Below are 18,606 nucleotides of genomic sequence, written 5' to 3' on the forward strand. Positions count from 1 at the left end.
CCTCCATGCTACACACGCAGCCTGCTCTTTGAATTTACATAAAGAGCCAAGAACGTAGAACAGTCTCACTGACACACAGTGAGAACACTCTGACGCCATAGTGGCTAAAGAATGAACACAAAAATGAATAAATAGACGAGAGAACAAGACAAAGCCAAAAGCTAAGTATATCTGTCAGGCACGTGGCTGGCAATCTACTGGTGTGAACCGGTCTTGTCAACGGGAAAATAAAGAACTTTAAGCCCAACCTCACACCGTACACAAAGTGATTTCTAACCAACACTAAGCTAAATAGGAATGGCAGCAACAGTGAACCTTCTAAAACAAAGAGGAAGACAGCATGTTCGCCGATGCGGATAAACAGCGGTTTCTCAAACAGGTTAGAGAAGATGCCAACCAGAGCACCCACCGAGTGACAGGGAAAAAAAAGAGAGACCAACAACCTAACGGGGAAATGAGCAGAGAGATCCAAGCAGACTCTTCCCCCAGAGAGGCTAATCCATGGCTGGTAAGCCTGTGAAACAGCACTGGTACCATGGTCCTTCAGGGAAATGCAAATGACAACCACCGTGAGATGCTTCTGTTCAGAGACCAGAGGGCTGTGAACACCACACCTCCCATCCTCTGCTGACCAGAGGGCACCCTGTGGCCTCTGCCCCTATGTGTATCCGCAAAGACACAGATGGAGGAACAAGGTGCTGTTTAGTAGGATGTTGCTCAGCCGTGCCAATGAACGAACTACAGAGCAAGCAAGAGCATGGATAAACCCCATAGACATAATTTGGACCAAAAATCAGAGCATGAAGAGCTGAGGGGGGTCAAAGCACTTGCCTAGCATGGATGGGACTCTGAGTTCAACTCTTGACACCACAAACAAATGAAGGAAGGAAGGAGGAAAGGAAGGAAGGAAGGAAGGAAGGAAGGAAGGAAGGAAGGAAGGAAGGGAGGGAGGGAGGAAGGGAGGAGGGAAGGAAAGAAGGGAGGAAGGAAGGAAGGGAGGAAAGGAAGAGTGTGCCATGACATAGCATGTGGTCCAGTGTCCTAGTAGCATGAGACTTGAAATTAAAGTAGATTTGTAGGGGAGGGGGGAACCCACAAGAAGAGGCAGGGTGGGGCAGATCATCTAAGGAATGGAAAGTTCTGGAACAGGGTCTCATAACCTGCCTTGCTCAGATGAGACAAGTTCGCCCTTTGCTGTACAGACTGTCCTGGGTACTGTGCAGCTGGTGGTGGCTGTGGTTGACATCCCCTAGTTGCCACCATGGCCCCACCCCTCCCAGATTTTTGGCAACCACAGATGTCTCCAGACACTGCCAACTGTCCCTTTAGAGAGGGGTGTAAAACTAAAATGCCCTAGGTTTTACATCATTGTTTCATTGGTCCTGGGGCAGAGACGGAATGTGCTCACTGCATGGAAGTTCCTTATGCTGCATACATACCACTGGACTTTAAAAGTTCTTACTTCAAAAAAACAAAAAACAGGTCAATAAAAACAAAACAAAAAGATTGGCTTTCTAAGATTTTAGAGCAAGCAAGGACAGTGCAAAGAGTGAATTTCAGTGTCTTGTATGCAGACATGGAAGCTAAGGTCCAGGGTGGCTCGGTGTGGATGGCCAGCAGAACCCACGAGAGAAGCCTGCTCCCTCAGCCTCCTCCTCCCAAACGCTTCCCCAGGTACCCAGCAGATCCCAATGACGAGCTTCAGGGCAGACACCCCTCCCCTCCACCATGGAAGCAGGTGGGTTTAGAAGAAGCTGCCGTGGACGAACGAGGAGCATTCGAGCCCAATCATTGTGCAAACAGGATATTCGCTTGTGTCAGAGAGATCAAAAAAGACTTGAGGTTTTTCTTCTCAGCCTCAGCCTGCCTCCTGCTCCGCTCTCACTTTATCTGGCAGAGAGCAGGCGCCTCTTGCCTGGCAAGCAGGAAGGAATGGCTGCGGGGGAGACGCAGCTCTACGCCAAGGTCTCCAACAAGCTCAAGGGCCGCAGCACCTCCTCGCTCCTGGACCCCCTCCTGGCCATGGGCTTCCCCGCACATACCGCGTGAGTACTTGCAGCTCCCAAGGCCCTACATACAGCCTGTCTTTCCTGCCTGGGTAGACCCCCCCCCGCTACACCCGCCACACCTCTGGATAAGCAAGTGTGGCTGACTTCCTAATAAAGCTGTCACACTAGCGTGGCATGGCGTCTCCAAAGAGGGCCCCTTCCTCCTGTTCACGTATGGAATGGTCTTGACCTTTGAAAGATCAGCTCGTCTACCTGACTGATAGAGCCCCTGAACATGTGCACATTAGAAGCCATGTGGGTCTCTGGCTGCCCACTACTTGTGGGGTTTGGAGGAGAGTGAGGGCAGATGCTACCTCTCCTGCCAATCAGTGACTCCAAGAGTGACAGTTCAAGGTATCTGACTCCCATAGGAGTCTCTACGGACTCCCTGAGAGAACTACCATTGGAGTTTCTAAGCAGCCCAGGGAAAGCCATTTGTCTCTAGGGAAAGTACCTGGAATGTCCAGGTGACAAGAGAATGGGTGGGAAAAACCAGAGACAACGAGGCTCAGCACCGCTTGGCTCATCCAAGTCCCCAGGGCTCATCCACTGCCAGCCTGCTTCTTAGCTGTAGTCCTTATTCCCAGAAAAACAAAAGTAAGAAGTGTGCTTCAGGGAGCCCAAGGCTCAGGGGGTGAACCAAACACTCCTTCAAAGAGATAAGAAAGACTGTGGAGGACAGGATATTGAAGCTAGTCCAGTCTCCTCCCAATATCAGGGGAACAGAACCCAGACCATCAGGAAGCCATCAGTGATATGTTCACCATCGCTCTGCAGAAATCGAGGCCTAAAGAATAGCCTGTGGCGAGCCTAGGACGGAGCCAACTCCCCATGCCTCCCAGACCAACTCTGTTTTACTGCTCAAGCTTGTGGCTCACCTTCAAAATGTTTGCTAGCTCAAACAATAAACACCTGTGTGTCTTAGAGCTCTTACTTGGGCAGGGCTCATGGCATGGGCCTCATTGTCATGGCCTCTCCGGGTGGCTGCATCCCCACTGCTCTTCACACAGATGGCTATATTACTGGGCAGTGCAACACTGGGTTCCAATGGGGACGGCTGTGTCAGCCAATGATTGCTAGTCTGTTCGGCCCAGCTCAGCCAAATTCAAGTCAATGTATTTACATCCCAGGTCCCAGAATGAATAAGACACACGGAGCCATGAGGAAAGCACCAATGAGCATTTGAGAGTGGGGGACACAGGAGAGGGATGTGGACCAGTCTGCCCAGTAGTTGGGTAAGGGACGCTTCCAGCTGAGCAACTGGGGTGGGGCAGCGTGTGTCTGGGAAGCAGACTCCTGTCCCAGATGACTTCAGCAGCCACAAGTGCATAGGACTGGCTTTGTTGCAGGGTAGCAGGGTGCAGAGAGGGGAAAGCAAGAGAGGACGGAAGTCAGGTCTTGAGTTCTAGGACTCCAGGGCCCAGGAAGACGAGGTCAAGTCATAGGAGAGGAGTGAGCGTGGGTGGGGGTTGGGGCGCGAATCGCTGTGTTAAGGATGGAGATCTTGGCGTAAGGGTACCTGCTGGGATGTCCAGCAGCTTGGCCCTGTTAGTGCACAGCATGGATGAGCAGCCACCTCACTCCTAGAACTCACCCCTTCCAAGGAAGAAACAACTGGGCCTTGACCATCCTGTGTTCATGACCCGCAGGCTCAAAGCGCTAGCAGCAACAGGGAGGAAGACGGCGGAGCAGGCCGCAGACTGGTGAGTGGGCTATGAGGGGGCTTGGGTGACACCACCTGGACTCTACTCCCCTGGTGGGTCCTCTGTGGGGGATGGGGTGTCTGCAGAAGAGAAGTAAAATAACACTCATTGCCACCAAGCCCACTCTGAGCCCAGGGAAGTAATATAGCTCTCCTTAAGACATTAAAAGAGGACGGGCGGTGGTGGCGCACGCCTTTAATCCCAGCACTCGGGAGGCAGAGGCAGGCGGATCTCTGTGAGTTCGAGGCTGGGCTGGACCGATAGCCTCCAAAACAATACAGAGAAACCCTGTCTCGAAAAACCAAAAAAAAGACATTAAGAGAGACTCTAGAGAGTTTCTCACTTGAAAGTCAAATTTAGAACTCTAGACAGACCCTGCCCAGCATGGGTTCCACCCCTGGCACACACACACACACACACACACACACACACACACACACACACATCCCAAAACAAAACTGACTTAATCCAAATTTGACTCAAAAACAGAGGTTCTTGTTTATGATCTATGTTAAATAAGTAGGAAGTTGTCGTTTTGTTGTTGTTGTTGATGATGATGATATACAATTCACCATGCTATCAGGCCACTGAAGATGGGAGGAGAATTTAAAGACAGTTGTGAATCCCCAAGGTATCTCAGGATATACCTGAAGGGGGTAGGGAAAGATGACCCTCCTGAACTCCAGTCACCTGCCCATCATCCTCAGCCTCCTGCAGGGGCAGGGGGCGGGGCGGGGGTGGTCCCTGTACTTGGGAGATCCTCCCCACCCAACTGGGAAGTCCCTCCTGCTCTTATCTGAAAGTAGCTTCTGTGGAAATCCAACAGCACAAAGCAGATCTGGGCTTGGCTGTGCCGTGGAGGGCTTGGCGTGCTAGCGTGCATGGGCACCGCCTTAGTTTCCTTTCCTGTGGCTGAGATCAGATGCCTGATAAAAGCCATTTAAAGAAGGAAGGGCTTATCTGGGATTGCGGGGTGTGCACTGCATCATGGCGGGAAAGCCATGCAGCGGGAATGTGAGGCAGCTGCTCTGCTCCTATCCATGGTGAGAAAGCTGAGCATAATGAATGTTGGTGCATGAAGCACTCACACACACACACTCACTCACACACTCACTCACACACTCACTCACACACTCACTCATACACACACACACACACACCGCTGGTGCTCAGCTCACTCTCTTTTACTCAGCCCCCTACCCCTGCCCCTGCCCTTGGGATGGTGCCACTCATTCAGGTGGAGTCCCCTTCCTCAGCTGACCCAGCTAGAGGAAGGATGAGCTGGTGGTTTGTCTCTAGGATTGATTCTAGAATCCAGCAAATGAACACTCAATATTTACCATCCAGGTTCCGTTCCCAACCCTACCAAAACAAAACAAAACTTCTTCCGGCACTGGGCAGAAGCATGTGAATGGTCTCGGGGGTCTGTGTTCTAGGAGAACCTCTTCCTATAAGACCATAGGCCAAGAGCGCACAGGCTGGGGACACACAGGCAGAGGTGCATAGGCAGGGCCTCCAGCACATAGGGGAATGCCCAGTCTGACTGCAGACTGAGGGGGGATAGCCAGGGTCTCTGCAAACGTGGGGAATGCCTAGAGTCCCGGCAATCTGACTTCAAAGCCAGCCTCCAGATTCAAACTATACACTATAAGCCAAGCTCCGTGATGGGAGGGGTCTGGGTATCACTGCCAGTAACAGCCTAGTCAGTGAGAGTCAACAAGGAAGAGGGATGAAGCCAGGTCCCCTACACTTAGCTAAGAGTCATCCTGACATCTTACAGGAACAGAGGAAGCACAGACTAAGACACCATTCAATCAAAAAGTGCCTTTGATGCTATGGGGAGGAGTGGGAGCTGCTCATGTCTGTGGGAGGCAGGGCAGGGCTCCTCAGCACTGGAATTCCACCTCTATGCAGAGATCTTAAAAAACCAGATACACACAGAGATCTTGATCACTGTGCCAGAAGCTTTGGAAAAGCCAAAGCCATTAAAATGTCCCTGGAGTTGGGAGTGGGTGGGAGCAATGTTCCGTATTTGTAAGATGGGCTGTGAGGCAGTCTTGGAAAGACTTGTGCTGGCAATGTACTGAGATGTCTATTCTCCACATGGAAGAGCTCATGATGAGTACAAACGCACATGCTGGCTGGACCTGGGCACATCCACCGTTGGGGTGAACTCAGGAAAGAAGCACCAAGGGAGCCAGAGAGGTGCCAGCTCCAAGCCTTTGCGTATCACCATCAAGAGAATCCGTTTACACTCGAGGTGTCATCGTCCCGGTGACAGCACCACACTTCCTAGCCCTGCCGTGACATCACAGGCAAGCGGCGGTCACGGGGAGTTCTCCAAAGCCGTAATGGAAATGAGTGTGTGCCAGGCAACCTTAACTACTGCTTAGCTGTCCCCTTCCAGAGAAGTTCCCCTGTGAATGCTGGCCTATGCTTCTGCCCTTCCCTGGGGAACAAATGTCTTGGAGTAGAATTACTAATTTAAGACCCTGAGAGTTTGCCTCTGCACGTGCTGGCAGGTCGCTCTAAGTAATGGGTGCACGGCTGCAGCCTGTGGTCTTGCTGTACTATTGGCACAGTGGAAAACAGCGTTGGACCTTTGAAATAGATGCCCATGCTACATTGACCAATAAAGAGAAATGTGTCTCTTCCATTTTTACCTGTCTTGTAATGAGCTTGCATTTGGTGCTGTACATCAGTTTTTCTTGTATTTAGAGTAATTTTCTTAGCCAGGTGTGGTGGTTCACACCAGTAACCCTAGCGATGAGGAGGCCGAGACAAGCAGAACCACCAGGCCCACCTGGTGTGTAGACAGATCTGTTTCAATAGACAGATAGACAGACCGACAGACAGATATGGATAGACAAATGGTTTTTTTAAAAATCTAAATAAATAAATATTCTTGAGTCAAAAGAAAATAGCAGTATTCATCTAAATTATGTCCAACCTTTGGTGGCTTCAATTTTCCGTTAATTTGAAGTCCACAGTGAAGTAAAAATGTGAAAAATGTCCCTGTGTTTCAATACCACAAAGTTACCTAGACCAGCACTCTCCTGAAGACAGGGGTCTGAGCCCCTCTGTCTTTGGCTGCCTTGGCGGACTATAATGGGACTGAGAACGGGTGTGTATTGGTCTAGCCTAGAGCCACACAGTCCCACCACTGGGCACCATCTTGCAGGGATGTGGCCACAGCTCTGATGTGATTGTGTGAGACCAGCGTGCCTCCAACTTTGGGCTGGTGTCACTGCTGTTGCATGTCCTCAGTGGGACAGCTCCAGTTGATACGACAGTGTTTTCTGTTGCAGGCTGCATGGCCACTGTGGTGACCCTTCTCTGGATGACCCCATCCCCCAGGAATATGCTCTCTTCCTCTGCCCCACCGGGCCCTTGCTGGAAAAACTTCAGGAGTTCTGGAGAGAGAGCAAGCGCCAGTGTGCAAAGAACAGAGCTCACGAGGTCTTCCCTCATGTGACACTCTGCGACTTTTTCACGGTGAGTCCGCTCCAGAGGCCTTAAATGCTCACCACTGCAACTGATGCGGGTTGTCAACTGACTTCATCAAGACATTAGCATGACAGCCGGGCGTTGGTGGCGCACGCCTTTAATCCCAGCACTTGGAAGGCAGAGACAGGTGGATCTCTGTGAGTTCGAGGCCAGCCTGGTCTACAAAGCGAGTTCCAGGACAGCCTCCAAAACAATACAGAGAAACCCTGTCTCAAAAAATCAAAAAAAAAAAAAAAAAGACATTAGCATGAGCTGGCTCCTTGGTGGGACTCTTTTCCTTCCTCTGGCCAACTTCAATTCATCTTTCAGGACCCGATTCATTTAGAGCCTTCTGCTCCCCAGGCAGAAGGAGGTACAACCCCAGCTCCCATTTGGGGCTATGAAGGTCCCTATAGGAAGGCAGATGCTGCCCTGGTGCTTATCTACCCAGAGACTAGCAAAGTCCTAAACAGAGCAAGAGCCTCCTGTGTGGTGAGAATACTGAAGAGTGCTGGTTTGGGCTGGGGCACCACCAGGGTCTTTCCTATGTCAGAGGAAAACAAAAGCAAATGGCAAAGTCAGCAGCCTCCCCGGGGAGCATTGCCAAGTCAAGAGGACACACAGCTGCTGGACAGCAAGAAGGCCTGGGTACAAGGAGGAGGACCCTAAGCCATGTCCTCTATTCCTGTGCCTGACGAGCTAGAGAAGGGCCCGCCCACTCCTGGGACAGCGGGAGAGCCTTCTCCTGCCGCTCCACACTGCTGGAGGAGCATGAAGCACAATGGTCAGTAAAGAAGCTTCTAGACACTGTCCCCTGGAAAACAACACCTCCCAAGCATCCATGATGCACCTCTGTGTGCCTGAGACTAAGAGGTCTCTGGGGACAGAACCAAACTGTTGCTTTCCGGAGGTCTGAGCTGGAATCCCCTGGGACACCATGAGCTTCCTCAGAGTTGACTGGAGACTTCCAGAGGCTAACACAAGCGAAGTGAGACAAGCAAGGAGCACAGAAGGAAAGAGGGCTGCCTCAGAAGGTGACAGGGAGACAGTGACAGGGGAGTTCCAACCTAGGCATGCAAAGGGGATTATGTTCCAGAAAGACTCTTACCTGAGATGCCTCAAGTAACTGAGGAGAAAATATGGGAGGTGACCCTTTATAACTGCAGGGACTGCACAGGGAGTATCCCAGTGCCTTGGAGAGAGAACAGCCCACAGAGAGGAAGCCTTGATTTTCAACAGGTGAATTAATGCGACAAGCCCTGAGGACGCTCCCTCTCTGCTTCTCTTCCCTTAGTGTGAAGACCAGAAGGTGGAGTGTTTGTACGAGGCTCTGAGGCGAGCAGGGGACAGGATCCTGAACTCCTTCCCTACCCTGGTTCCTCTTGTTCTCCATTCTTCCATCAGCTACCTCGGCTTCTTCATCAACGACAGCCCTGCTGATGTCATCAGAGAGTTTGCCACAGCGTTCGCCACAGAGGCATCAGTCTTGGCAGGTGGGGAATCCCGGCTGTGGGCAGATACACTGTTCCCTTTGTGTCCCAGCAGAGCCACACCTAAGGCCCTGGTGGGCTAGCTCCTGTCTGTGATGATGGCTCTTCAATGACCATCCTCTGAGGGATAGTTTGGTTCTTGTCTGGAAGCAGCACGCCAGACACTGCTCTCAGACAGACACCTGTCTCTATGCTCCCAGATGGGTCCCGTTAAAAGGGGTAAGGAAGTTGCAGGGGTGTATCTCAGTTGGTAAGAGTGCTTGCCAGGGTATGAGGCTCGGTCATTAGTGTTACATATCTCAGGCATGAGGTCCACACATCTGTAATCCAAAAAGGGGGAGGCAAGAAAGAGGGTCTGAAGTTCAAGAACATCTTTTACTGCAGAGCAAATGTGAGTCACACCTAAATTACATGAGACCCTGTCCCCCCCCAAAAAAAAGAGAGAGAAAGAGAGGGAGAGAGAAAGGAAGGGAGGGAGAGAAAGGAAGAAAGAGAGAGAAAGAGAGAGGGGGGAGGGAAGGGGAGAGAGGGAGGGGAGGGAGAGAGGGAGGGAGGGGAAGATAAGGAAACTATACTGTCCAGGAACCTCTGAATTGGACCTTTTTCAACATTGAGCTCTTTAATGATGCAATTAGTTAAGATGCAGTCACACTGAAGTAAAGTGATCCTAAATCAATAACTGGTTTCCTGTAAAGGAGACATGGAGATAATAAGGGAGCCACTTGACCACAGAGGCAGAGATGGGCAGGACAGAGCCACAGCCCAGGGATGCCTGAGGCCACTAGAAGCTGGGTGACACCAAAGGACCCACCCCAGGGCCTTCAGGAGGAATGTGGCCCTCAACACACCCGGATTTTGAACTCCTGGCCTCCAAATTCCTAAGACGATGAACTCCTGTTGCTTCACACAGCCCAATTTTGATATCCTGTTGCAGCAGGAAGTGAGTGCCATGCTCACCCCATCCTGGAGGCCTGGAAATGAGCATTCTGCCTCACTGAACACTACCAGGGCTCTGTGTCGTTAGGCCCCACTTCCTGGGAGAGCTGGCCCTGAGCTGCTTATCCATCTCCTGACCCCGAGCAGGCTCTTCCTGCCCTCTAGGGTTACGTCTCAGTCTGACCTGAGAGGCTAGCAGTCCCTCATGGGGTGACGGCTCGGAGTGTCCAGAGTCCCTCCCTGCCCACACCAGCCCTGCTGGTGAAACTGAACCCAAGCACACAGGGCAACAACAGAGTACAAACAAAAGCCTATTCAGAAGTCAGCATGACTCACCCCTGTCTCTGGGGAAGCCAGACCAGGTCTTTTCCAGGCTGTGCTGACTCACAAGGGAACCCACCCTCCCCGACTGCTAAAAAATGTCACAAAAGGAAATTCCCATCACCTACACACACCTTCATGGCACCTGTTCTGGCTGCCTTCCCAGAAACTTGGGACTCAGGGACCTGGCCAGGGTCTAGCTAGTACTAAGGGTCCCCTGTGTGGAGAATGCTGTGGTGAACCTAGCGTCATGGTGCCTGTGCCTTCCAGAACTTTCATTAGGGGACTAGCAAGTCTTGCTTGCTTCCTGCCCTGCATGGAGAGGTGACAAGCAGTTTGGGGGTACTGAAAGTCCTTGGAGAACTCCAAAGTCCTGGAGCCAGCTGTCTTTGTCCTCAAGTCCCAGCTGTCATAAAGGAAGCTAAGTCAGAGCATGACTCTCAGTCAAGGCCCCTGGGATAACAAGGACAAAAGAGCCTTGAAGTCAGGTCCCCCTGCGGCAAAGTCTGTCATTCCTATGAAGACACCGGACTGCCTCCTCAGAATCTAAGAGGCTTTACCACCCAGCTGTCACCACAGCTGGCTGTTCCTGTGATGCCTGGCTTACCTGAAAGACCCAAAGGCCAACCAGGAGCCAAGGGCTTCTCAAGGTCAGAGGCCATCACAAAGCGCTGGGCCTTGACCACTACCAGGGCATCCAGTGAGGAAAGTCAAATGAATGTCAGGTTTTACAGGTGATTGCTCAAGAAATGTTCTTCCTGGGACCCTTCTTTAAGCAGAAGGCATTGGTCTGGGGTGTGGATGTAGCTCAGTGGGTAGAGTGTTTGCCTAGCAACCACGAGGCCCTAGGTTCAGTCCCTAGAAACACACAACCAGGCATGGGAGTGCACACTTGTGATCCTGGTACTCAGGAGATAGAGGCAGGAGGATCAGAAGTTCAAGCTCATCCTCTGCTGCATAACAAGTTCAAAGCAGTCTAGGATGCATGAGATTCTAGGCCCTTCCATGTGTGCACCAGAGAATGAAGGGGCCATTTGCCGCATTTCTACCTTTCAAGCTAACTGCAGACTAAGAGCCTCGAGACTTTGAGCCACATCTCTGTGTCTACCTTTTGTTTTTCTTCAGAAACTCTGCAAGCATCCAACCACATCCTTTCTAAGAGAGAGAGCCCAGTCCTTGCCTTGTCAAGAATGTGCCAACACTAAGGAGCAGGCATGATTAGAAAAGGTTTCTGCCTGTTCCAGGCAGACAAGGCTGACATTCAGGGGCAGGTCCTCAGCACTCCCGTTCTCTCCTGACATTCAGAACGGGTACCCAACTCTAGACATTCAGCACCTGGCATTTCCTTGACTCCACAGACTGCACCGTCAAGCCCTGCACTAAGCAACTGCACCTGACCTTGGCACATAAGTTCTACCCTCACCATCAAAGGACCCTGGAGCAGCTGGCCAGAGCCATCCAGCCCAGCCACACCTGCCAGTGGACAGCTGCCCTGTACTCCCGGGACATGCGTTTTGTGCACTACCAGGTGAGAAGTAGTGGCCTGGCTGGTGGGACTGGCCCAGTCTGCCTTGCTGGTAGGACGTTCACTTCTACAACCCTCCCTGAAGAGAAAAGGGGGCTCCTCTCAGCTAGATCCCTCTCCTTGTGTGCAGTTAAGAAGCTGCATTTCTGCATTTCTCTATAGATGAGTGGGGCATGCACAGTCATTTCAAAAGGCAGTGAAAGCTCTCCCACGGTAGGAGCAAAGCCCATTGTCAAGATGTGTTAATAAATGGGTTGCTTATTAAATCATCTTATGTAATGATTTTGTGGGGGTTTCTTCTCCTAAGAGCTAATTAGTTGATGAAGAACGTATGTCACACGTAGACTAAGTATGAGGGAGCCACCAAATTCCCTGCCATAAGAGAAGGTGTGAATAGCTTCACACCAAGGAAGGTGGCTATACACATTTGGTCACACTGTAAGGTCTTTCCCATAAGAGAAACAAATATCTGGATAAATGATGGATGGTTAAGTAAATAGGTGGGTAGGTGGGTGGGTGGGTGAATAAGTGGATGAATGGAAGGATGGATGGATGGATGGATGGATGGATGGATGGATGGATGGATGGACGGACGGACGGAGGGACAAATGGATGGACAGATGAACATGGATGATAAAAATGGACAGATGGATGGATGATAAAAATGGATAGGTTAGTAGACAGATGAATGGATGGATGAGTGTGTGTATAGATGGACGGATAAATGAGAGAAAGAATGCATGGGTGGATAGATAGATGTCTGAATGGATGGATAGATGTATGGATGAGGGGAGGAATGGATGGATGGATGGATGATGGATGGATGATGGATGGATGGATGGATGGGTTGACAGATGGTAGGCGTGTGGATGGATGAGTAGATAAACAGATGACTGACTGAATAGATGCATAAATGGGAAGATGAATGGTTAGACTGATAGACAGATGAATGAAAAGTAGGTGAGGGATAGATGGGTAGATAAGGGTGTGCAAGCAGATGGGAAGATGAGCTCATGAGGGGATGGTGGTAGGCGGGCAGAAGGATGAACAAACATGTTGGTGGGCTGGTAAATGAATGGACAAGTGGGTTGGTGGGTTAGTAGGTAGATTGGTGGAAGACAGACATTAAACTTTATTGGTATTTGACACTGGTTCACAGTGGTTCACATTGACTCCATACTGCATATCATTAGGCAAAGGCATGATGGGGCCTTGGAGGCATAAGACATATCAGGAAAACCCTAAGACATGGTCTACTTCCTAGACCCTGAAGGCGCTGTTCCAGTACAAACCCCAGAACGCAGATGAGCTAATGCTCAGTCCAGGCGACTATATCTTCGTGGACCCCACTCAGCAGGAGGAGGCCAGTGATGGCTGGGCCATTGGGATCTCACATCGGACTGGTTGCCGGGGCTTCCTGCCAGAGAACTACACAGAGCGAGCCAATGAGGCTGACACCTGGGTTAAGCACAGGTGAGAACTATCCTTTCTCTGTCACTTATTACTTGAAACAGTGGCGTAGTGGTGATAGGCTTCTAGATGGTTCTATCCTTATAAAAACAGTCCTGAATAGGGCCTTTAATCCCAGCACTCAGGAGGCAGAGGCAGGCAGATCTCTGTGAGTTCCAGGCCAGCCTGATCTACAAAGCTACACAGAGAAACCCTGTCTCAAAAAATCAGAAAAGAAAGGAAGAAAGGAAAGGAAAGGGAAGGGAAGGGAAGGAAAGGAAAGAGAAGGAAAGGAAAGGGAAGAGAAGGGAAGGGAAGGGAAGGGAAGGGAAGGGAAGGGAAGGGAAGGGAAGGGAAGGGAAGGGAAGGGAAGGGAAGGGAAGGGAAGGGAAGCAGTCCCCATACTGGCCACATAATCCCTCTGTGCACACAGTTAACTTATAATCTATTTATGGTTTCTGCTGATAACCCTCCGGAAATCAGATTGCTTCAATTACTCTTCTGAGATAATAGTGTGAAATACTTCCTTCTTATGAACATCACACAGTGCACACAGAGGTCAGAACTGGGCCTCGTAGTGTTCTAAGGAGGGTTAGCAATTTTCTAGTGTTCTATGACAAAAAAATGACACAAATATAACTGGGTCCTCTGCTCTGGGTCCTACAAGGCTATGACCCTAGCGTGACTGGTACTGGGGTCTCATCTGAGGCCTGGAGTCCTTCCCTAAGCTCATGTAGTTGTTGGTGAAATGTATTTCCTGGAAGTTGGCTTACTCTTCTAGTTCAGTTGGCCGATCTCTTTATTTTAGCATCTAGCATCATCTGTGGAGGCTAAGGACTTTCAACCAGAACTAGGGTGTTGTTGTTTTAAATGCTGGTTCCTCCCCCAGTGTGTCTGTCTCCTCTCCCGTTTTACTATGAGCAGAAAGCAGAAACTTGGTGATGGCTTTGACACTGTGCTTACGGATAACCTGAGCTACTTCATCCTTTAGCAGTTCTGTTCCCCGGAAACAATGTTGCTGAGCGTTTTGCTGCAATACCGAGACCTTTCCCCAACTTTCTATGTCTGTGTCTCGATCCTGTGGGCATCCTTGGGCAGCAACTGTTGCTTTTGTACTCTACATACAGTCTTCCAGCAATAACCATGACTTTCAACTTGCTTTTTCCCTGCATGTATGTGTGTGTGCGTACACGCATGCAAGCTCATTGTACATGTGTGTGCTATGCATGTTTGCCGGACGTTGTGGACAGATTTTCTAGCTTCTCTATATCCAGGGAGCTTTTTCCTGTGTCTCTTTCTATCAAAGCTGGGTCCCAGGGCAAAGCTGTGGAAACCACACTATGTTATTTGTGTGCCTATTGGAAGCTAGTTAAAGAGTGTAGTAAAAGTTCTGGTAGCTAAAACTTGTTTAGAATAAATTAAGAAGCAACATACTTTGACTGTTTGAAGCAAATGGTTGATTCTGATCCGTTTTACCAAACCATTTTTTAAAAGTGTAGCCACAGCTGGCAGAAGCTCATGGGGAAAATGACTAGACTTTGCAAGAATTTTTTTTTAAATCGAGGTTTTTCTGAAAATATTAAGGGAGATCGATGAACTCTATGCTACTATTTCTTCCTGTTAATAAAGCTTACATTTGGATTTACATGACAAGCCAGGGACAACATTTGTGCCCTTGCCTCCCCCCCCCCACCAAATGCAGTTGATAACAGAGCAAGTCCCCCACTACCCCTACCCAGGCAGGTGCTCATGTAACCCAGGCTGCCCTGGGACTCACTTTGTTGCTAAATAGACAAGGATGACCTTGAACTTCTGATCCTCCAGCCTCCACCTCCAGAGTGCTGGTATTACAGGCAAGTGCCATCACATGGGTTTCGTGTATGCTAGGCAACTGAGCTAACCATGGATTCTTATATGCATTAGGAATCTGTCACATACAGCAATATAAAATAGCATTTAAAATGCATGGATGCAACCAGTTCTGCAGCAGGCCACTCTTAGCCTCATACACTAATCCGTAACAGCTGGGAATCACACCTACAAACTCAGGAAGGAAAACTCAGCCATGATTCCAGATCTTCTACGTCAACTCTCAATTCATGATCCACTAAGTCACAAGGGCCTATAGAGAGAGCTGGACACGCCCTCCTGTGAAAGCGGAGTTCCCAGCTTGGATGGTGAAGAGATAAACAATGTCACAAAAATCAAAGAAACTTTGGTTCCCTGTAGACCCCACGTGATCAGTTAGTGGCTTTAGAAACAGCTAGCAGAACATAGGGCAAGGAGATGTTGGCATGAGACTCCAGGAGGCTCGGGGGTGAGTGGCCTATAGTCCCTCGTCCTTCTCTCCACTCCACGGGCAGATCTCACTGTGGCAAAGAAGCCATCGGGCAAAGGACAAGCCTGGGTTCTGCAGCTGCAGCAGAACCTCTGCAGTGAACTGTGGCTAGCAAAGCTTCCACTTCATGGTCACTATGTCCCCTGCATAAGTGTCCCACCTGGTAATCCTGACCTTCCTGAGAAACCAGTTTCTGTTAGGAACCAGTGTATATTTGCAAAAAAAAAAATGCAAGAAAGAAAAAGCAAGTTCCTACTAAATGCTGTGGTGTACCTGATGGAGGTGCCCCCTGAATCAGAACCAACCCTTCCCCACAGGGTAACAAGCCCCCAGGCTGATGGAGGGGTGACTGTAGGCTGGGAGGTAGCAGCGGGTTGTCTATGACTTCTAAAGTTGCTAACCATTCTTTGAAATGTTTACAGAGGCTTAAGATTGGGGCTTGGTGACGCTCAGCTTTAATCCCAGTACTTAGGAAGCTGAGGCAGGTGGATCACTGTGAGTTCCAAGGCAGCCAGGGCTACACAGCCAGACCCTGTGTCAAGAGAGGGCATAGCTGAAGGCATCATGAAAGTGTTAAGTAGTGGGGAATGTATTCACACAGCTGGGTACACATAGTTGACCTGTGGGGAGACAGCTTGTTGTAGCGACATTTGATACATCTCTCCCAAGGCCGCAGGACTCACACAAGGGTATGCTTGGTGCCAACAGCAAGAATCGCTGATATGCCACCGCCCAGGGAAATATCTGCAAACCACATGGGAGAGGCCCCTTCCTGCACAGAGGACACCTTCCCAGCCCTGGGGGTGGCTGCCCTGTGAGCACACTGTAACCCACCAGCACCAGTGTAACTTCTTCAGCCTTTAAGATGGTGGTTACAGGATTCTGAGGACCTAGCGGTCCTGATCCGGCACCCATCTGCTACTTAGAAATCACGAGTTACGGGCATCTTCACAGGGTGTGTATACAGCCTGGCTGTAGATCAGAGAGGCAGGGCTGAGAGTTTGAGCCCAGGAGGAGCTAAAGCTATCTTCCAACCAAGTGAGGACATTCCATCCCAGAAGACATAACGTCCCACAAGGCAAGCTGATGGCAGAAGACTCCAACACAGCAAGGGTACCGTTGCTTGATGGGATGTATCCCCGCAAAAACTCATACGCTGAAGCCCAGGAGGGATTTTTTAAGGACCTTTAATTTAAGGTCAAACAAGGCCTTATTATGATCCCTCATCCAGTCATACTTTGTTCAGAGGGACGATCATTGAGGGCACAGGGGAAAGATGCCATCTTATCTCCAAGCCCAGGATAGAATCCCCAAGATGAGTCATAAGCCCCTCGATCTTGGACCTCCCAGTATCCAGCACAGTGAAAAAACAAAACCTGTTCTGCCATCAAAGCCCCCCAGTCTGTGTGACAGTAACCCCCGGACATGAATGCAGTGACTTTATCTTTGAAATGGCACACACTGAGGTGACCCCCTTCTAAGAACAAAGGAGAATGGAAGCATCTATTTCTATGGCACGATTTAACCACCAAGTGACTCTCTTAGGTCCAAGAGAAAAACAAAAGAAACAGAAGTGTCACACGCTTCCCTCGCTCCCTTCACCACCAAATGCCTGCCTTTTGAATTGAAAGACTAGCGGAGACTTCCTTTCTGACTGTAAAGTTCACAGATGTCATTCAGAGATAACAATGGTTTTACTGTCTGAGTCGCGAGCTCCTAGTTACACAGGTGTCCCTGCCTTGCCCTCAGGAAGAAGAAAGCAACAGCACTTCCTGTGCAGGGCTATTTCGGCGGTACCTGCTCTGTCTGTGTGGCATTGTTGTTGAGGAGGGGCTGTCAGTGGCGTCAGTGTGTGCCACTCTTCAGCCGTGGAACCCACTGATGTCCTCAGGGTGAGAATGCGTGAAGAAAGTCTATGTGTGCCCAGCCTTTGATGACTTGGCCGTCTCTCCAGCCCAAGTCCATCTGGAAGAGCCCGTAAAAGTTTTACAGGACAGGACACAGTGTCAGGGACAGAAGACTATAACTCACGAGTCATCAAAAAATACACGATAAGACTAGATAAATGACTCAGCAGTTAGGAGCCCTGGCTTCCCTTTCGTAGGGCCCGGGGTTCAATTCCAGCACCCACTTTTTGGCTCACAACTCTCTGTAACTCCAGTCCCAGGGCATCTGATGCCCTCTTCTGGCCTCTATGGATATCAGGCGTATGCATGATGGACAGACAGACACATAGGCAAAACTTTCATGCACATAAAACAAAACATTTAAATGCATGAACTATGACAAAATGCCACAACGGTAGCAGGTGTCAGGCAGACAGCCACAGCCAAGATGCAGGATGAAAGATGCCATGTAGCTCTAGACAGGTCTCTGGCTGGAATCATGGGGAGCCGTTGGCTGCCATATGATAATCTGTTGTAAGAAAAGGGCTGAGTAGCCCAGCGGTGGTGGTACAGCCTTCAGTACCAGCACTCAGGAGGCAGAGGCAGGCGGATCTCTGTGAGCTCGAGGCCAGCCTGGTCTACGAATCGAGTTCCAGGACAGCCTCTAAAACAATTCAGAGAAACCCTATCTCGAAGAAAAAAAGAAAAGAAAAGAAAAGGGCTGAGTAAATAAAAATTTACCTCCCTGGTGGATGAGGAGAGTGAATCACAGGAACCTGTCAACTTTAGGGTCACTTCTGGGTTTTATGGAACTTAGACAAAATCCTGGTGCCATCATTTGTTTGAATGTCACAGAAAGAACAAAGCGTTTATCTAGAAGGAACACGGGGAGAGGAGCTCTGAGAAGACTTCCGGGGCAAAGTCATGAGAGGGATGAGTGTGCGGCCCAGCCTGGGGAGTGCTTGCCCAGCACACACAAGGCCCTGGGTTTGATCTGCAGCGACCCCTAGACCCAGATGCGGTGGTGCACACCTGCAATCCCATCACTTGGCAGCAAAATCAGGGGTTCAAAGTTATCCTTGGCTACACAATTAGTCTAAGGCCAACCTGGCATACATGAGACCCTGTCTCAAAAGATATATTATTTTAAAGAAGATACTAATGGTATAATACACTAAAAACCAAAATAGGGTTTTAGCTTGAAGGAAAGAGGACAGCTGAATGGGACAAACCAGGTTTTAGGTGATAGAGAAGCTTCCTTTGCATCCTGGGAAATCCATGGCTGGCAGCCCTGCAGAACCTAGTGGAGAAGAATGAATGACATCAATGGTATTTACATCCCATCCACATAGTTCACCCAAGTCAATACCTGGCAGAGACAAGAAATAAACAGAAAGCCTGTCTCTGGCTTCTGGACTGAAAGA

At 49.9% G+C, this 18,606-nt stretch overlaps 1 protein-coding gene across 4 annotated transcripts in view; it reads left to right on the forward strand.

Moving 5' to 3' along the window:
* The first annotated feature begins 1,712 nt into the window (after positions 1 to 1,712).
* The window catches only part of Ubash3a (ubiquitin associated and SH3 domain containing A), a 28,714-nt gene continuing 11,820 nt past the window's right edge, over positions 1,713 to 18,606 (forward strand). The window contains exons 1-6 of one of the 4 annotated variants that reach the window (XM_005070673.4): positions 1,713 to 2,045; positions 3,698 to 3,751; positions 7,060 to 7,246; positions 8,532 to 8,730; positions 11,343 to 11,512; positions 12,774 to 12,982. In XM_005070673.4, coding sequence (XP_005070730.2) covers positions 1,729 to 2,045; positions 3,698 to 3,751; positions 7,060 to 7,246; positions 8,532 to 8,730; positions 11,343 to 11,512; positions 12,774 to 12,982 — 1,136 coding nt within the window. In that variant the 5' untranslated portion in view covers positions 1,713 to 1,728. Of the gene's footprint in view, positions 2,046 to 3,207; positions 3,284 to 3,697; positions 3,752 to 7,059; positions 7,247 to 8,531; positions 8,731 to 11,342; positions 11,513 to 12,773; positions 12,983 to 18,606 lie in introns of those variants that run through there. The other 3 variants (XR_005871376.1, XM_005070672.4, XM_040732408.1) reach the window with 3 other exon arrangements.

This window comes from Mesocricetus auratus, unplaced genomic scaffold (assembly GCF_017639785.1).
Source record: "Mesocricetus auratus isolate SY011 unplaced genomic scaffold, BCM_Maur_2.0 Super-Scaffold_100027, whole genome shotgun sequence".
NCBI classification, from domain to species: domain Eukaryota; kingdom Metazoa; phylum Chordata; class Mammalia; order Rodentia; family Cricetidae; genus Mesocricetus; species Mesocricetus auratus.